General features: G+C 42.5%; 1 protein-coding gene and 1 long non-coding RNA gene across 2 annotated transcripts; both read left to right on the top strand.

The window, feature by feature from the left end:
• The first annotated feature begins 7,954 nt into the window (after positions 1-7,954).
• Positions 7,955-10,169, top strand: LOC147180178 (uncharacterized). Its single transcript, XR_015094155.1, has 3 exons — positions 7,955-8,030; positions 9,574-9,749; positions 10,062-10,169. It is a non-coding gene; the product is annotated as an uncharacterized LOC147180178 (long non-coding RNA).
• A 571-nt stretch (positions 10,170-10,740) lies between these two features.
• Positions 10,741-19,056, top strand: LOC147180177 (G2/M phase-specific E3 ubiquitin-protein ligase-like). Its single transcript, XM_086069392.1, has 5 exons — positions 10,741-11,516; positions 11,644-11,808; positions 16,088-16,228; positions 17,592-17,706; positions 18,074-19,056. The coding sequence occupies exons 1-5, from the start codon at positions 11,355-11,357 to the stop codon at positions 18,289-18,291; spliced, it is 801 nt and encodes a 266-aa protein (XP_085925518.1). The 5' UTR covers positions 10,741-11,354; the 3' UTR covers positions 18,292-19,056.
• Positions 19,057-19,443: the final 387 nt, after the last annotated feature.

Raw genomic sequence — 19,443 nt, 5'->3', positions numbered from 1 at the left:
TATTAAATCTGAAATATGATGTACTATCCAATATGATAAACAATGCAATATTAGTTTATGATCATTTACAGTCCAGCTGGTTTTCAAACCTCAACATCAAGAAGCTATATGACTTCCTTAGAGGATCTATCAGCGGACCCGTTACTTAAGCTGACCCATGAAATCTTTTCAGTGGTCCATCCTTGTTCCAAGATGTGTCTTTAAAACAATTTACTCCCTCCTTAAAACGGCTGCATAAGAAAATCTTTTGAGTTGCTTCCAAAGATTTGAAGGACAACTTGGAGCTCGTAGTTGTATGTTTCAATTAAGACAATCGAGATGAGCCCTTTTGTGTGATTTGTAGTGCTGTAGTTGGTTGTTTCCCCCTCTTTTTTGGGAATGTCTTGTATTTGATCCATTAAACAATTATTTAATTAATGTATATTTTCATTTTTCAGCTGTTCAGCACATGTGACAACACATCCATTTAGTCACTCAAAAATCTCATGTTCCAGCTGTCTCTAATTGCTGTATGCAGCCTTCACATACCTCTATATTTTCAGAATACACTAAATGTGGAATCAGCAGTCCGTGTGCTGCTTGACTGCTTAAGTCATCAGCTTGGAAGCACCACAAGTTCTTCACCTGTTGCTCAACCTACATCCCAGCACACTGTTCAACCAGCAGCTATGAGGCCTACCAGCAGTGTCATAGCCAGACCAGGCACAGTGCAGCAAGAGATGCAGAGGTAAGTGGCCATTACAATGTGCTAGCTTGTTTTTGAAAAATGGAAGCCAATATTACATTGGTTAACGATATTACGATTTTAGAATGAGAGTACTCATGTGGTATGTAGCTTTAAAAAACAACAACTTTGTACCATTGAATTTTAAAAAAAATATTAAATATAATATATTTAGAATATATATTTGTCTTTGAGTCACTGACAGATATTAGATCCTTGACAATTTAATGTTCACTAATTAAAAACTTTTTGTGCTTCATAGATGTTTCCCAGTGTTTGCTTCTCGAGGTCAGAAGCGCAAAAGAAGTTTGGCAAATCCTCCTAATGTTTCTGTGTGTAAGTTGATAGAACTGCAGTTCTGTCTGCTATCAACAAACCTGGAAAAAACGCCAAAAGAGGAAACTTTTCTCTTGGAAGCGGGTCTTGGGAGGAGGACCATAAATATGGGTGACAATGCCGATCACGCAGAGGTAAGCCTAAAAGACAATTCTACACTTGAGTCTTGCCATTGTATTGTTTTTTAATGTTTTGTTTCCTTCTGTATATGTGTGTTTCCATTACCCTCAGATTTGCGCAAAATGCAAGTTGTGCAAAAGCAAACTGTTAATGGAAACACTGTAATTTAAAAAAAATGCAAATATCGGCCCAAAAAATTTGCTTTCCCATGGTTTTTGAGACATGTCTAAATACAAGTATTTCGCAAAAGTGTAATGAAAATAGTGTTGCACGGGATACCGGTGCCAGTACCATACCTTTTATGTTTTGGTGTCAAAAACGGCTCGGTATAATTTTTTTCTTAGTACCGGTACTTAAAAAAAAAAAAACGAGACAGCCCGCCAACTCTTGTTTTCTATCTACCGATATGTGGAAAACGCCTTAAGTAAGCGACACGCCTCTTTTAGCGTGTGTGCGAGAGGGCGCAGGAAGATAGCTTCACGCACTGAAGCGCTTGCTGGACGTGCACTCCTCGTGGAGAAGCATGAAGCGCTAATTAAGCTTATTAAGTGTAGTGCTCGCTGGACGTCCACGTAAGCTATCCAACAGCATTGGCATTGCCTACGCATGTTTTCAATCAGCACACGAAGAACACGTGTGGTTTTCAATTTTCAGTTTTAGAAAGGTTTTGTGACAAGAGCAAATGTTTTTCGTGAAGAAGCAGAAGAAAAAGCAGCAATCATTCCTGCAGTGGACTTAGGCACAGTGCGTTCAATGAACAGGCACACAGTAGGATATCACACTTATGCATAGTAAAAGCTCAGACGACTGACAGAGCAACAGACACAGGTTGTGACGCATTTTTGACACTTCCCTTAAAAATAAGTGGAGTTTGAATTATTTTGTTCCCAATTTGTAGTATTTGATGATGCATTCGACTAATTAGGAGCGAAATGGAGAAGAGCCGAGACATGCACGAACAATCAAGCAACGTTACATTGAGTTATTGGAGTGCCACTATTGCCAATTTTTAAAACGGATGACATCAAATGCAGTCAAATACAGCACTTCAAGAATACAGAATGCAATGTGAAAGCACATACAGTATAAACATAAATATATACCGTATGTACATAAATTTAACATGTATACGTCCCAATATTTCAAATTAATAATAAGTAAAAATAATTTGAAGTTCTTTAGCCAGTTTTAATTTTGCTGCTTTTGCTGATGTTTTAGAGTTTTGTCTAGCGTTTCAGTACCGGCATTGAGGTATTTTATGCAGGTTTTAGTATCAAAGTCAAAATTTCGGTATCGTGAAAAGACTAAATGGAAACCAGTGTTTTCCCCAGCGTTTTAATAGAGCGGTGAGCCGCCAGGCTTTTCTTGACCCTCGGCCAGGCTAAGCGTCCCTGGAATTAACCGGGTACAAAAAGAAAAAAGAAATTGCTCCACAAAATTCTAAATTCGCTCCTTAAAGAAAGAAAAAAAAAAGGAGAGGAAAAAATAAATTTGCTCCTCAAATGAAGTCATGATACGCAAAACTGCTCCGCAATTACTGCAAATAAATAAATTAATTCTGATCCTTGTGCGCATTGACTCCCTCTGTCAAACGGACAACGAATTATAATCTTAAGATGTCGGTCGGTCTGTTTGGTTACCCTCCCGATACCGTCATTTGAATTTTCCACCATATCGCAAAACTGTTAATTTTCATTTGCAGCTAACAAAGTTTTATGAAAATTTATACATATAACAATTAACTATGTCAGCAGCACTTGCTTACTACTTTCAGATAAGCAGACTGCTCCAAGAAGAATATCCCAGGATGCGAGATTTACAAGGTGGCTGGTTTCTTAAAAAAGTTACAGGTATGGTTCTTCATTGGATACTGTTGAATTATTAACATTGTTTTTCAGTTTCAATTTATATTTTAGCCGTTTTGGATTTAGTTATAGCTGTGTAGCTCAATGAATAGTATTGTCTATTGTATTCTTATCTGTCTCTCTTGCCTGGGAAAGAGGGAGTAGAGTTTGTACCAGTCTCAGTCGGTCGAGTCCAAGGACAGGCTGACTTATTATTGTTTAGGTCTAATCTGATTTGTATTCCTGGGAACTTCTGCCTTTTTGTGAATGGGAGGGGAGAGGAGACTTTTCGTATTCACCCACTTTTCAATAAATAATGATGTGCAGGAGAAGGAGGGACACACACTTTTGAACAGAACACTGCTTGGGTGACTTCATTTGTGTGATCAGAAGCTTCTGATAATTATAATACCTTTGCAAAGGGACTTCTTCACCAGAATCTCACCATTCAGTTAATTGAACACACAAAGAGTAGAATACAAATATTGTAAACTCTAACAATACATACTTCAATTTTCTTTGATTTAATTTTGTTTTTTATACCAAGCTCTAAATTATCCGACAGTGTGACACTTCGAGGCCGTGGTTGCCAAATAAGGCATTTGGTCCCCTTCATCTGAAGCCTTGTTTACAGCTTTTCTCATTGATGTCTAGTGAAACCTGGCAGTGTATAATGAAAATGAACTGCCATTCTCAGATGCCAAAATTAACCACACTGACTTAAGTGTGCATCGGGCAGCAATATACATGCATTAATGGGCTTTTGTTCGTTTAACTTGTTCAGGTTCAACGCTGCCAGTTGTTGCACATTAAGATAAGTTGGTTAATCATGACTACATGGACAATTAATTGCATTATCAAATGTGATATATAAAAAGAAAAGCACGTTGCGGATGATGCCTGAATCCATTGGTACATTCGTGTCAGTAAGATAGCCTGAGCACACACAGGTTGTCATGTGTGTTTGATGTAATGGTACACGATGTCCTGTTTGGTGCGCTAACACACTGCCACGTGTAATGTAAACATTAGTCAGTTAACTCGTGTTTTTTAACAGCTAAAACAAAGCTACTGTACGCCCGTAGTTAACATCAAAACAGGAACACACATGCTTGCTCACAACTTTCTCCGTTTACGAACTCAAATTGACAATTCCGAAGTTCTGGCATCTCTTATATTTCCACAATGTAACACCGTGACAACAACGTGACAAGCATACAAAGCAGGCATATTGTTAAAATTATAGTTTTTCACGTTCTCAAAACAAAACAATCCTCACAAATCAAATTACGACGATCCAAAGTCTAATACTTTTCAACGAGTGGAAAGCTTCATTTCACCAACGATAATTTCTGCACTTGAGGAAAGTGGAAAATCGGATTTATCCCACTTAGATTGTCAGTTCCGACCTCAAAGCGTTCAAGGAAAATGCACAGTAAATACATGATATAATATGTTCACGTGACACAATGTGTTTTGGAATGACTGTATTAACCAGAACAAATAAATTACTGTAATCAGCAATCTTTGCTGTTTACATTTGCCTCTAACGCTTTTAGGCCAGAACTGGGTCACTCCCAGTGGGATAAATCTGACTCCAAACCATATGCAGTATATGACTGCCATTTTGACGTAGCATCACAATTGTCAATGAAAACACTGAAAGTTACAAAACATGACATATTTGTCACAAGGCCTCAGCAGAAACTCATAATCTTTGAAAATCCCCCCCTTTCAGGTACATACCTCTTTTTTTAATTTTGTTGATCAATTTAATACTTCTAAATTATGCCTACTAATGCCACAGAATGGTTTCCTAGTATTATTGCAACTTTGCGTAGTTGAATTAATTGTGAGTGTAACATTTTATTTATTAATGTCTGGAATGCTGTTACAAGCTGCAAATTTAACCATCATAGTAATTGTCTTTATTATAATTATGTGCATACACCAACGAATTGAAGCTGTAAAGTAATGATGGTTATTTAACTGCAGCAAGTTGGTGATGCGTTATTATTCTGAACATGATCTAAGTAGTCAAGTAATCGCCACAACTGTTTGTGATCAGTGGAATTGCAAACTACCGATAGTTTGCGGCATATCACAAATATATATATTTTTTGTGAATATCTGAAAAGGTTATGGTGGTATATTTTGTTTGTTGATGAAAGTCCTTCAAATTTGTATAGTTTCTGTTACGGTGTGGTCACGGGGCGGTGTGGTGTCTGTCGGCGTGTGAAGTGGAGGACCCAAAATGCAGGGAGGCAGGAGAACCACAGCAGGAGCGAGACTGGCGTGCTTTATTTTTCAGAAAACACTAACCAGGGTACTGGTTAATGCTAACTAAACAACAAACTGAAAAGTTACAAAATCAAACTGACAGCCAGAACTCCGGTGGTGACCGTGACAAGCGGCAATGATCGCACGCCGACTGATCACCACCCGGGAACTAAATACACCCACACTAATTGGGTAACTCGCCACACCTGGGGCCAGGCACAAGTGGCCGAGGGCCCGGATTGGTCAACCCGCGGAAAGGCTGGAACCCACTCAGGACCAATCGGGACCCTCAACCAAAACCAGATCTTCCCAGACATGACAGTTTCTTTGTTTGTTTTTCTTACTTTTTAAGGAGGCGGTGGACAAAGAAGATTAAATCCTGTGGCTCAAGGTTCACAAAGATACACTGCCAAATCTCTCAAAACTGCTTCGAACAATGGGAAAAATGTGCTGTACATTGTCCCTCTTCAAGAAGAAATAGATACTACCCCACTGCCGTATGATGCTGCTGAGTTCAACAAAATGCCCAAAAATGGATGCATGACCTGTGGCCAGATGGTTCCATTGCCCTTGATCCAGGTCCACATTGAGTCCTGTAGAGCTCATGTAAGTTGTCTTTACAAATGTTTCCCTAATAGATAAAATCAAATTATTACATTTGCTCAGCTGTGGTAGCATTTTTTCCCTTTATCTTTGTAGTCTAAGGGCTATCTTTTCGTACCCAGCTCTAATATAGTGCAAAGCTCAGTCTACTCTGCACTTGGTTTGATTTTTGTTGTATTTGACTACTCCTTTACTGGCCAATGATAATGGCTCTACTTATTATTTCAGTTCATTGTGAGGCACACGGCCTACATCCATACGTACATTCGTGACTGGCTGAATGTTGGCTGAATATGCGTGGCAGGAAGTTCACGTAACTTAAAGGCGCATGTCAAATTTTGGAGTGTTAAAACAACCATATTTATCACCCACACATGCTTAAGAAAAATGTTAAAGGACAGGAGGCACTACTGTGGCACAATGGCTGTTGCCCCTATTTTTCCTGTTTTGTCAAATAATGATGACGGTTTCGGGACGGAAACGTAAGGTTTCTCCTTGAGCGTGACGTCAGGCGTTTGCACGCTCTCACGCTCTGCAGAAGCGCTGGCAAGGTGGAAGTGTTTGGGGGTTGTTTCTAAGAGTCCGTGGGAAAAACAAGTGTGTGCGACAGCGGATATAAAAGTGTGTAAAGAGGTAAAACAAAAATATCACCAAAAAAATCAATAATTATCTTAAGCGGGTAAATGAATAAGTCAATTAAATGAAAAAAAAGTAGGTAAGTAAGTGTGTTTTAAGAGTGGGTAGAGATGAAAGTGTCCTAATATTTAACGGAAGTTCAATCCATGGGGAGAGATTTTTGTAAAATCTCCCAAACTTTCTAGAGAGGAAAATAATGTGCTGTTAAGCACAATTTAAATTTAAGTAAAACAAAAAAGTTGATTATCTAGAAATGAAAGTTGGTCGATCATTAGTAAGTGGGAATATATTTTTATTGTCTTCTTTATTCATAATTGTTCTTTCACCGTGCGAAAATATTTATATTTAATCCAAATACCTGATTATTCAATAGAATTTTCCATATGATGTTTGTATACCTAAATATTTGATAGCTGCAGCACTAGAGGGGATGCTATACTGTACCATACATAATATAAATGGATAATGAAAGAGATGACCTGACGCTTGGGGAGGACTGGCCAATTGGGAATTTAATGAGTTTCCCAAATGCCCATTCCATCCACGGCGACAAATCAAATAGTAATGGCTTGATGCCGGTCGAACAACGAATCGGCATGTTGGACACTGCACCACCGCTCCCTGGAAAAGTTCAGGCTCAGGATTTTTTTAAAAACTTTAAGCCCTTGATAACACCCAGTGGTGAAGTCCAGGGTATACGCGGGTATACTGAGTATACCCACTTCTTTTTCAGTCAGCATTGAGTAAGTCAGACACCTATGCTGTTTTCGTGTGTAGGGTGTTTCAGTTCTCCGAAGTGCTTTGGAGAACTGAGACACCCTGGCCTACACACTCACACCTATCAACGGCAACGTTCAAATTGAGCAGCGTTACAGAAGTTGGAAGTCCGTGGCATGTTGCCCATATCTGCTACTATACGTGCTGGTTGCTATAAATCAATAAAAAAATATACTTTTTTTTTTATTAACTAGTAATTGACATTTGATTATTTTCCACTAGAAAACCTGACGATTTCTCACCGCACACTTGTTAAAAATCACAGGGTTAACAGATAAAAGTCATTTTAAGCATAGCAATTTTTTTGTCAAATTACTTCTTTTTTAAACTCCTGTCACAGGCACCTGTCTATGAACATTTGGCTTTTTCGGTGGAACTGTCAAGTTTGTCTTATGAAAATTCTATTCATTTGATTCCATATTTTCCATAGACGAAGGATGATTGTGAAGACGAAACGGTCCCGACAGCAGAACATGATTTAGAAGTAATTAGTGAGGTAAGCAATCCGTGTATTTGTGTAACAGTAGTGTGTTTATTCAAATGTCATGATCTGCTATACTTTGTTCTATATTGTATTCAACAGTTATGTTACTTCTACTTTATGAAACCATGTCTCTATATGCTTGGTACTTTTAGGACTCCTGTCCAATTTGTGGAAATATATTTCCTGCGGAAATTGTTGCACACCATGCAAGTTCATGTGGTGACAGGTATGACAGACGTAAATTTAGAGATATCAAAACTGCATGAGAATATGCACAAAATACTACAATTAATTTATTACTTATAATGGTGCTTGAAATGTAAAGCGTAAATTTCCCCTTAGGGGTAGAGTTCGCCAGTCGGCGAGCTGGCGGACTCAGTAACAGGGGTTAACTTTCACAAAGAACGCTGGGGTGACGACCGGGGCCTTCCCCCGCTGGGCCTGGGGTTCGGGGGTGTCGGCCGCCCTCCGGTGCCCCCATCTCCTCCTTCTGCCCCCGGTGTTCCGTCCCTCCACACGGCGGGGGGTGGGGTGGGCGCGGCTGCCCTCTCCGCTCCGCTGTCCGGCCCCTCTTCGGCGCCGGTGCCTGGGTGCGGGTGGTCCCCGGGGGCTGGGGGTCGGGGGTTGGGGGGCTGCCGGTTGGTCGGGGTGGGGTCGGGGGGGGGGGGGGGCTTTGTTGGGGGGGGGCGGTGGTGGGGGTTGCGGGGTGTGGGGGTGGTGGGGTGTCTGGGGGATTGGGGACCTGGGGGCGGCTGGGGCTGGGTTGGGGTGGGTGGCGGGGTGGATGGGGGGGCGGGGGTTCGTGGGGGGTGCGGGGGTTGGGGGCCGGTGGGGTGCCTGGCGGGCCTGCAGTGCCCCGTTCTGCTGCGTTGGGTCGGGGGCGCGGGCCGTGTTGGGGCGGGGGGTGCTCCTGCTCCTGGGATTGCTCTTCGGCCGGTGGTCCTGGCGGGGCCCGGGGGTCGTCCTTTGGCGCTGCCGCGGCCTGGGGGGCCCTGAGGTGTTGCGCTTGCTCTGTTCCGGCAGGGGTCAACGGCTCCCCTCTTTGGTGGAGATTTTCAAGCATGCCAGATCCACCACACCAGCATCTACCGAAACTCAGACACAATCTGTTTCCTCCTCAGGTCATTGAATCGGTGGAGGCTGGTGTCTGTGGATCTCACTCGGCTTCGTCTGTCCTTCCTTCCTTTTCTCGGTCTCTCCTTCGGTCTCTTGAGGCCTCCCTGATTTTATGTTTTTTGGATTTGTTGGGGTCTGGATGTTTCTTGGGTTGGGGAGGAGTTCTGGTGGGTGGTGCCTGGTCGGTGCTGGATTTCACCTTCCTTGGTTTTCTTTGGTCCCCTCGGGTCTCCTGACGGCGGTGTTCGGTTTAGGTGAACGGTATGAGATTTTTTCTAATAGGTTTTTTTGGTGAGCTAACAAATACACGCACGCACGCACATACACATACTCACCCACACACACACACAAACAAAATAAAAAAATAAAAATAAATAAAAATAAATAAAGAGCAATGATGATGACATTTCCGAATGAACAATACTGAGCTCTTTAAGAAAAAAATAAAAAATATATAAATAAAGCGTAAATTTCTTCATGTAAATCGTCAGGTACATTTTCAAGATATAAAATTGTACATAATTTGACACATGACCACTGTGTATGAGTTTTCTTTTTTGGATGATGCAAGTGTGATAATCAAACTGTATAAAATGTTTGTTTTTTTTCTTAATATGTGTGCTAAAACGTGTGTTCATTCAATCTTTTTCAAGATTTCCATGTGGTAGCTCCACTTCTGCACAATCATATATGCCGAGTGACCACATGACTCAAAGCAGCACTGGTGCATCAGTTATCTGCTCATCACCTGATATAACGACATCAACAGCGACCCTCTCAACAGACAATACCCTTTTACAGTCCAGACCTGATGAAATGGATGAGATGCGTTAGTATTTGTCTAAAAAAATTTATGAATAAATAATGACATGTTTGGTGAAAGTTAAGAAAAACAATCACATTGAAAGATGTTAAAATGCCAATATTCATTACAGTGCTGTAATTTTTTTTCCATCTCACCAAAAATCGAATTACAATTATTGAGTTTGTCATAGACTTGCATATGTCTTTGTTTATTCTACAAATTGGTTATAGGCACAATTTGTAGAGTAGTGAATGTTGTGCAATTCATTACTTTTTAAATTACAACTTCAATTATAATAAACAGTTGTTTTCTTCTATTTTTTGTGTGTTACTACAGCATGGCAAAACGTAGTGGATCCGGAATTAGCAGCTGACCAGTACAGAAGGCAGTGTCTGCAAACCAATGAAGATAAGCCATACCTAAAAATAATAATAGACATTGGAGAAGACATAATGGACCAGGAAGCCAGAATCCTCACTTTTTACAAGACTCCCAATATAGATTGGGCCAAACCATTTCAAGCTAAACTAAAAGGTGCTGTAAACAAACCTCAATTCACACATGTTGTTTTTGAGTATTGTATTCGTAACATGTTTTGCTTTTTATATATTTGTAGGGGTGCAGATAAGTAGCATGTTAGTGCGCATGAGCACCAAAATTACAATAATGTAGTAATGTACTTGTTAAACTTATTTTTTTTTCTTTTCTTTTTTAAGTTCACACTTAAAGCTTTCTATGAACAACCGCTAAGACAGCTAGCTTGAGTAGCCTATCTCCCTGGAAACTGATGCATTTGCATGGAGATGTGGCTGAAGGCGTCGTACAAGTGCTGCCAGAAGGACAGTTATCTTCGCATCACTGTACTGTGGCTACGGCAGTCATTCAAAATATGTAATGACACGAAAGTGGTCCATGTTGCATGTTGCATGAATATTTTTATTGTGGGAGTACAATGCTGTAACAACAGCAATCCCACATGAACATATGAAAACATGAAAAATACAAATTTGAAGGCCAGAAAACCCATGACCTGAAAGATGGATGTGATTGCTTGTGTTTTTAGGAGATGTGGCTATTGGAGAAGGGGTTAACAGACACTTCTTCAGTATGATAATGCACAAGTTACAACATGGTTTCAAACTTGATTGCGGTAGGTCTTAAAGAATCCTAAAGACACTGGCCCAACTCCACTAAAGGTTGTTTGTTTAAGTTGCAAGGCAAAATAGAACATAAATGTTAGATAATTGACTCATGATCTTATGAAGGAATTACGTGCACCATCCTGGCAGACAGCTTTAGTTATGGTCAGTGATTATATTGCAAATTATTGTAAATTAATCATTCAGCAAATACAAGTTATCATTCAGCTATACTATGAATAACTAACAACAGACAGCATAGCCATAACACATGACAAATCTGTCAATCTAAAGATTAATACACAATCATAGGCAGGAAATTGCAATCATGTGGTTATTATAACCGTATTGAACATAAAATGGCAAACCCCATTAACATTTTTTTTAATTTTTTATAGGAACCGCATGCGGCACTGTGCTGTTTGAAGGCCAACCAGATCATTTAATTCCTGCCACTTCCCAAGTATTTGCACAGAATGACCTGTTTGTCATGGCAGGAAGAATGATTGGGCATTCTTTCCTTCATGGGGGCCCTTGTCTGTTAGGTATTAGCCCAGCAGTAATTCATGTGTTGCTTGGTAAATCACCACAGACAGCGACAATCATGTTAGAAGATGTGGCAGACATGGACATCGGGGAGACCATACGCCCGGTAAGTACGGTAAAGTGCAAGGTTATCCATTGGAAAACATTGTCATTCAATGAAAAAATATGGACTATACTTTTACTTTTTAAATGTAATTTATTGGAAATAAATGTGCGGTATTTTCTTTTTAAAGCTGTTTGAGAATCAAGAATCTGCTGGAAAGGAAGAAACAAGTGAAAAAAGAGGACTCAATGAGTGTCAGACAACGGCTGTTAATGACCTGGCATTGGCATGGGACATGCCTATATTAACGGCTAGTAACAGCACCTGGCTCCTTCACAATCTACTTCAGCATGCAGTAAGTGTGGCTGACTAGCGTTATATCCATCAAAAGTTGTCCTACTTAAGTGTCTCCTATCTAACAGTATATCATGCTTTGATAAATGTACATTTTACACATTACCTCTGTATATGTAACTGGATAGCCGATAGGCCAATTCCATATTATTACTCTCAATAAATGTTTCTCGGCATACAATTGTTAACTTTGTATACATTTTTACTGTTTTACTTTATATTTTAACCATTTTGTAATTAGTTATAGCTGTGTAGATGTAGGTATAATTATGTTAACTCAGTATGGCTGAATGAATAGAAATATATTCTTATCTGTGTTACTTTCATGAGAAAGAGCAACGGGTCTGTCTATTCATTCGCTATCTCTAAATGGGAGGGCCGGATTCTGCTGTGTCGGAAGGGAGTCAGGCTTATTGTTATTGTATTTTTTCTAATCTGATTTATACCCATGGGAACGGATTCTCTCCTCCGTGAGTCATCACCTTATCGTGGTGGAGGGGTTTGCGTGTCCCAATGAACCTGGGAGCTATGTTGTCCGGGGCTTCATGCCCCTGGTAGGGCCACCCATGGCAAACAGGTCCTAGGTGAGGGACCAGACAAAGCATGGCTCGAAGGACCCCAATGATGCATACAAACTTTGGATTTTCGTTTCCCTTGCCCGGACGCGGGTCACCGGGGCCCCCCTCTGGAGCTAGGCCTGGAGGTGGGGCTCGAAGACGAGCGTCTGGTGGCCGGGCCTACACCCATGGGGCCCGGCCGGGCACAGCCCGAAAAGGCAACGTGGGTCCCCCCTCCCATGGGCTCACCACCGGTGGAAGGGGCCAAAGGGGTCGGGTGCGCAGTGAGCTGGGTGGCAGCCAAAGGCGGGGGCCTTGGCGGTCCGACCCTCGGCTACTGAAGCTAGTTCTGGGGACATGGAATGTCACCTCTCTGACAGGGAAGGAGCCCAAGCTGATGTGCGAGGCTGAGAAGTTCCGACTAGATATAGTCGGACTCACCTCCACACACGGCTTGGGTTCTGGTACCAATCCTCTCGAGAGGGGCTGGACCCTCTTCCACTCTGGAGTTGCCCACGGTGAGAGGCGCAGAGCAGGTGTGGGCATACTCATTGCCCCCCGGCTGGGCGCCTGTGCGTTGGGGTTTACCCCGGTGAACGAGAGGGTAGCCTCCCTCCGCCTACGGGTGGGGGGACGGGTCCTGACTGTTGTTTGTGCTTATGCACCGAACAACAGCTCAGAGTACCCACCCTTTCTGGAGTCCTTGGAGGGTGTGCTGGAGAGCGCTCCCCCCGGGGACTCCCTCGTTCTGCTGGGGGACTTCAACGCTCACGTGGGTAATGACAGTGAGACCTGGAGGGGCGTGATTGGGAGGAACGGCCCCCCCGATCGAAACCCGAGCGGTGTTTTGTTGTTGGACTTCTGTGCTCGTCACGGACTGACCATAACGAACACCATGTTCAAGCACAAGGGTGTCCACATGTGCACTTGGCACCAGGACACCCTAGGCCGCAGTTCGATGATCGACTTTGTAGTCGTGTCATCGGATTTGCGGCCGTATGTGTTGGACACTCGGGTTAAGAGAGGGGCGGAGCTGTCAACTGATCACCACCTGGTGGTGTGTTGGCTCCGATGGCGGGGTAAGATGCTGGTCCGACCAGGCAGGCCCAAACGTATTGTGAGGGTCTGCTGGGAACGTCTGGCAGAATCCCCTGTCAGAAAGAGTTTCAACGCCCACCTCCGGCAGAGCTTCTCCGTTGTCCCGGGGGAGGCGGGGGACGTTGAGTCCGAATGGACCATGGAACAGTGGACCAGCTCTACACCCTCGGCAGGATCCTTGAGGGTGCGTGGGAGTTCGCCCAACCAGTCCTTATGTGTTTTGTGGACTTGGAGAAGGCGTTTGACCGTGTCCCTCGGGGAGTCCTGTGGGGGGTGCTTCGGGAGTATGGGGTACCGGGCCCCCTGATACGGGCTATTCGGTCCCTGTACGACCGATGTCAGAGTTTGGTCCGCATTGCCGGCAGTAAGTCGAATTCGTTTCCTGTGAGGGTCGGACTCCGTCAAGGTTGCCCTTTGTCACCGATTCTGTTCGTAATTTTTATGGACAGAATTTCTAGGCGCAGCCGGAGTGTCGAGGGGGTCCGGTTTGGTGGCCTCAACATCGCATCTCTGCTTTTTGCAGATGATGTGGTGCTGCTGGCTTCTTCAAGCCGTGATCTCCAGCTCTCACTGGAGCGGTTTGCAGCCGAGTGTGAAGCGGTTGGGATGAGGATCAGCACCTCCAAATCCGAGACCATGGTCCTCAGTCGGAAAAGGGTGGAGTGCTCTCTGCGGGTCGGGGATGAGGTCCTGCCCCAAGTGGAGGAGTTCAAGTATCTTGGGGTCTTGTTCACGAGTGAGGGTAGGTTAGAGTGGGAGATCGACAGACGGATCGGTGCAGCGTCTGCAGTGATGCGGACGCTGTATCGGTCCGTTGTGGTGAAGAAGGAGCTGAGCCGAAAGGCAAAGCTCTCGATTTACCGGTCGATCTACGTTCCTGTCCTCACCTATGGTCACGAGCTGTGGGTCGTGACCGAAAGAACGAGATCCCGGATACAAGCGGCCGAAATGAGTTTTCTCCGCAGGGTGTCCGGGCTCTCCCTTAGAGATAGGGTGAGAAGCTCGGTCATTCGGGAGGGACTCAGCGTCGAGCCGCTACTCCTCCACGTTGAGAGGAACCAGTTGAGGTGGCTGGGGCATCTGGTTCGGATGCCTCCTGGGCGCCTCCCTGGGGAGGTGTTCCGGGCATGTCCTACCGGCAGGAGGCCCCGGGGACGACCCAGGACACGCTGGAGAGACTACGTCTCACGGCTGGCTTGGGAACGCCTTGGGATCCCATCGGAGGAGCTGGCTGAAGTGGCTGAGGAGAGGGAAGTCTGGGCTTCCCTGCTAAAGCTGCTGCCCCCGCGACCCGACCCCGGATAAGCGGAATTGAAGACGGAACGGAACGGAACGGAACGGAACGGATTCTCTTGTATTCATTCAGTTGTAACCAGGTGTGTTGTGGGCTGACTTTTCTATGAACCCTCTTTTGAATAAATAATGATGTGGGCTGGAGAGAAGACACATTTGAACAGAGCACTGCTTGGGTGACTTCAATTGTGTGATCAGAAGCTTCTGAAAAATATTCACCTTTGCAAGGGGACTTCTTCACCAGGATCTCACCATTCAGTTAATTGAACACGCAAAGAGTACAATACTTAATATTGTCTACTCTAACACAATCCTATAGGGAGGATCTTTGATGAAAAATGTTTGCGCATGCGCGGTTGGTTGTGTGACAGAAAATGATAGCGGGCTCAGTCGCGCTGTATAGATGAGACGTCAAACAATATCGCCCATTTCAAGGCGAGGAACAAGTCAGGGTGGCTGTTGATCATGCTTTGGAACACCTGAATAAGACTGAAAAAGAAATATGACTTAGTGTTTTTTTATAGCTACTGCACAAACTCGATTTCTTCGTTTTTTAAATCCTCTCCAAATAACAAATCTATAGGCTCAAGTAATTACCGGTAATAAAGTGAGCCTCACAAACCCTGTCAGCATCAACTGGAAACCAGGCTTTGAGCATCAAATTATACCCTCCTGATATCTCGCAGCCATCACAATATGTCACAATGAACATTATGTCACACACGATCCTCGAATATATTTACCGTATTGAAATTGGAGAACATTTGATTTACGATGTTTATAAATTTATTAAACATAAACAAGAGGACTTCAGACATTTTACAACTTGCCTTAAATACATGTATACATTATATGCTTAATGAGGGTTGTAGGAGGAAAATTGTACATTTTTTAATAAATGAATTATAACTAACTCAACAAAAGATGCCTCTGCCAAATCTAATATTGGGGTCTAAAGAACTGAGCGATAAAAGAAAAAAGGGGTCGTCAAAGCAGCACATACTGTCCAGTGTCCACTTGTTAAAAAAATTGTGACCACCTTGCCACACCTGCCTCCCGGCCCGACACTAAGAGCCTAGGAGCTGTATATGTCTAATCTGTATGTATACCTATAGTATATATAGTAGTCTTCTCTCAGGATGGGAGAGGTAAGATGGTCGCCCTGTGGCTTCAATGGCTTGCACGGTGTGTATGGGCGATCGGCTGTACAGCAATATATACAGACCAGTGTTTGAATGTGCACAGAGTAATAATTGAATTTAATTTACTGCATGTATATATTTACTTGGAGTCCCTTCATCCATACCTCACTCACCCCTGTGATACTTTAAGGTGCTCGGCCGAAACTCCCGCCAACTCAAACAGCTGAAGCAAGGACTAAAAGAAACCCTCATTATGCTGTTATTGGAGTCTCGACCCGATGCAGTGGCATCAGTTTTTCCAACAGAAACAAAGTCTGAGTGCAGTGTGGAGGTATTCAATGAAGCATGTCTAGGATTCTAAAATGTCTGTAATTTTCAAAATATTTTTTTTTGCATGGGAATTAACTGGAATTTATGGGAATGCAAACGGAATTCATTAGGTCAAGATTGACCAGATAACTTAATTACACTTTTTTTTAAAGGTTGTGCGAGTTTGAGTGAGCCTGCTCATGGGCATGTTGGGGGGAAGGTTAGGGTTTTCTTTGTGCTGTACTATGGATGTTTTACTCACTCAACGCTTTTGAGTTGCAATGTAATGTATGAAAGGAGCTATATCAATTTTGATTTGATGTGACAGTCTGGCAAAACAAAAAAATATTTATTTTTTCATTAGGGTTAGTTCAAGGTTGCAAAGATGTTTGCCAGACCCACCACCCATCCATCCATTTATTACCGCTAATCCGGAGTCGGATTCACGGGGGCAGCAGCTTTAGGAGGGAAGCCCAGACCTCCTCAGCCACTTGAACCAGTTCCTCCGGCTGGATCCCAAGGCGTTCCCAGGCCAGCCCAGAGACATAGTCTCTCCAGCATGTCCTGGGTCGTCCCCGGGGTCTGCCGCCGGTGGGACATGCCCGGAACACCTCTCCAGGAAGGCGTCCAGGAGGCTTCCGAACCAGATACCCGAGCCCCCTTAACTGGCTCCTTTCCACGCGGAGGAACAGCGGCTCGACCCTGAGTCCCTCCCGGATGACTGAGCTTCTCACCAAATCTCTTAAGGGAAAGCCCGGACACCCAACGGAAGAAACTCATTTCGGCCGCTGTGTGGCAGACACTCGCAAAGAAATTTCAACATGTTCATTATTCCTTTGCGATTTACATAGAATGTTTGGTGCCGTAAATATACTTTGCAAGTGTCTTGAGAACATCTTTGCAACCTTAGAATAAATAATAATTAAAAACTGACAACAAAGAAAAACTCGCTACATGCACAGTCCCTTGCATGCAAACCTTTGACGCACAGTTAGATACAACCTTTAAGCCCATATCCAAATGAGAGGGAGAGTGTTTGCTTAGGGTTAGGGTTATATTATTGAATATTCGTCATCATATGTTCAGTTATGCAAACATTTTTAATGTTTTTTCCTTGTTCCAAGGAAATTTTGATTTGGAATCATTTTCAGTGAACAATTCCAACCTTGAACAAAGTCTGATGAGAAATCAACAATCACATGTTCTCCTCAGCAGGATACACATTTCATTGTTAGGCTGTTGAGACCACAACATCAGCCTTCACACAATTAACACCCATGTGTGGATTGACCATATGTATAAATTAGAGAGAAAATTGTAAAATAGAATGAATTGGTTCAATGCCAACTATGGTGCCATAATGATTGTCTCATTTGCTGTCCTAGGTTGTTTTGGACCTAATCAAATGGCCTGAGGAATCTGGGTTGGACGATGAAGATGGTTACTCCGTTGACTGTAGATGTAGAATAATGGGGTACTTGCGTCAGTTTGTGAGGACAGGTAAATTACATGTTGATATTTGTGCACATTTTGTAATGCAAAAATGCAGATTTTCAAATGTGGTTGAAAATCAAGGTGTTTTTAACCATTTTTTTCTTGTTTATGAACACAAGTTGTATTATGAGTATTAAGCATAAGCATACACATATTGCTACAAGGCAGAATTTTAATTTATAGATACATCTGTGATTTGATTTTCTTAAATGATCATCCTCTAGCAGGGATCACTTTTTTTCCCAGATGTTGCAGAACCTGTTTTTTTCTCAAAAAAATACATAAATTAAATTATAAAAACAGTAATCTAATTGATTATTGTTACTTAATAGCATGCACAGCTTAATTCCACTTTTTTTCTCCTTTTTTTTAGGGTCTCAAGAGAATCTTAAAAGACTCCTGAAGTTCTGGGTGGGATGGGAGATACCCATGCCAGATATGAAAGTGGAGGTGGTGAGAGCGGAACATCCCACGTCTTCTACATGCTTCCAAAACTTAAAGTTACCTGGCCACTACAGCCATTACACAGAATTCAGTGACCATTTAAAGAACTGCATCGCCACAACTGATACTGGTTTTGGTTTGGTATAGATCAAAATCTTTATTTCATTACTTTAAATAATGTAGTTCTGATGTTTTGCTAGATAGGTTCTTATTACAGTTCATTGTCAATTTGTACGAAAAGACAATATATAGCACTAAATTATAAAATGTAATTTAGTGCAGGCAGTTTTAAACAAATAACAGCCCAGAAGCGCTTGGCTAGACCCTACACATAGTTTATACTGTGCATGTAGTTCACTGCAGCCAAATAATGGTCTACTCCCATGCGTGTAGAAGGTCCTGCTGGATCCACAGCAGCATGGAGTCCAGCCAGTTCTTGAGGTGTCAAAGGGCAGTCAGTTTCAGGCACATAGACACAAGAGTCGGTGTTGCTGGACACAAGGCCACTACTCTCCCAGTTTATCAGGGGGATGTTCAAATCCTGTAGTTGATATGAAAAACAATTCATTGTCTACTGTTTAAAGTAAGTTTTGCTTACCAATTTTTTAAAAGTACTTACAACATCATTAGACTCTTGTACATTATAGTGCAGTCCCATGTGCCACAGTTGGTTCGGGGTACGATTTCCCTCGCTGCTCATGGGATGACTGTCCCAGCCATCTTTAAAAACATCAAGCTGGGCTTGTAAGCGAGGAATGAAGACATAATGGCAGCAGAAAAGGTGAACACTGCTGGACAGGTCCAGGAGATCATCTTCCTCCATTTGGTGCAACGCAGCATAGTAGAGGCAAGTGACTGCTGTGTAGACATCTCGCCAAAGACGTTCAATTCTGTAATGTCAATGTAATTGTGCCCCCCCCCTTTTTTTTTTAATTAAAGAAGACATTTTAAACCATGTAAAAAAGTGAATCATATTTGGACAAACAAGCAACTGGGTGCAACAATTAATCAACTACTTGGCTATCCAATTAATTATTTAATCATTTTTGAGAGCATGTTTGAATTGTTCTAAATCCTTTTAAATTTAAGCATTTCAATGGCAAATGTTTTTTTTCTATTATCAACAAAAAAAGTAGTTTAAAATGATAAATGCAGTTTCATAAATGAAACAAACATTCCATTAATTTCAAGTAATGAGAAAGTAAGGGTGATTAAAAAAAAGAACATAGCAGAATTCTTTACCTTTATTTTGTACATTATTACTATTTGTATGTGTTGGAGTGTCACCTTTGAAAATTA

Source organism: Leptonotus elevatus, chromosome 2, assembly GCF_054856555.1.
Source record: "Leptonotus elevatus isolate MCC_2025b chromosome 2, RoL_Lele_1.0, whole genome shotgun sequence".
Taxonomy (NCBI): Eukaryota; Metazoa; Chordata; class Actinopteri; order Syngnathiformes; family Syngnathidae; genus Leptonotus; species Leptonotus elevatus.
This window is presented reverse-complemented; position numbering and strand designations above follow the sequence as displayed.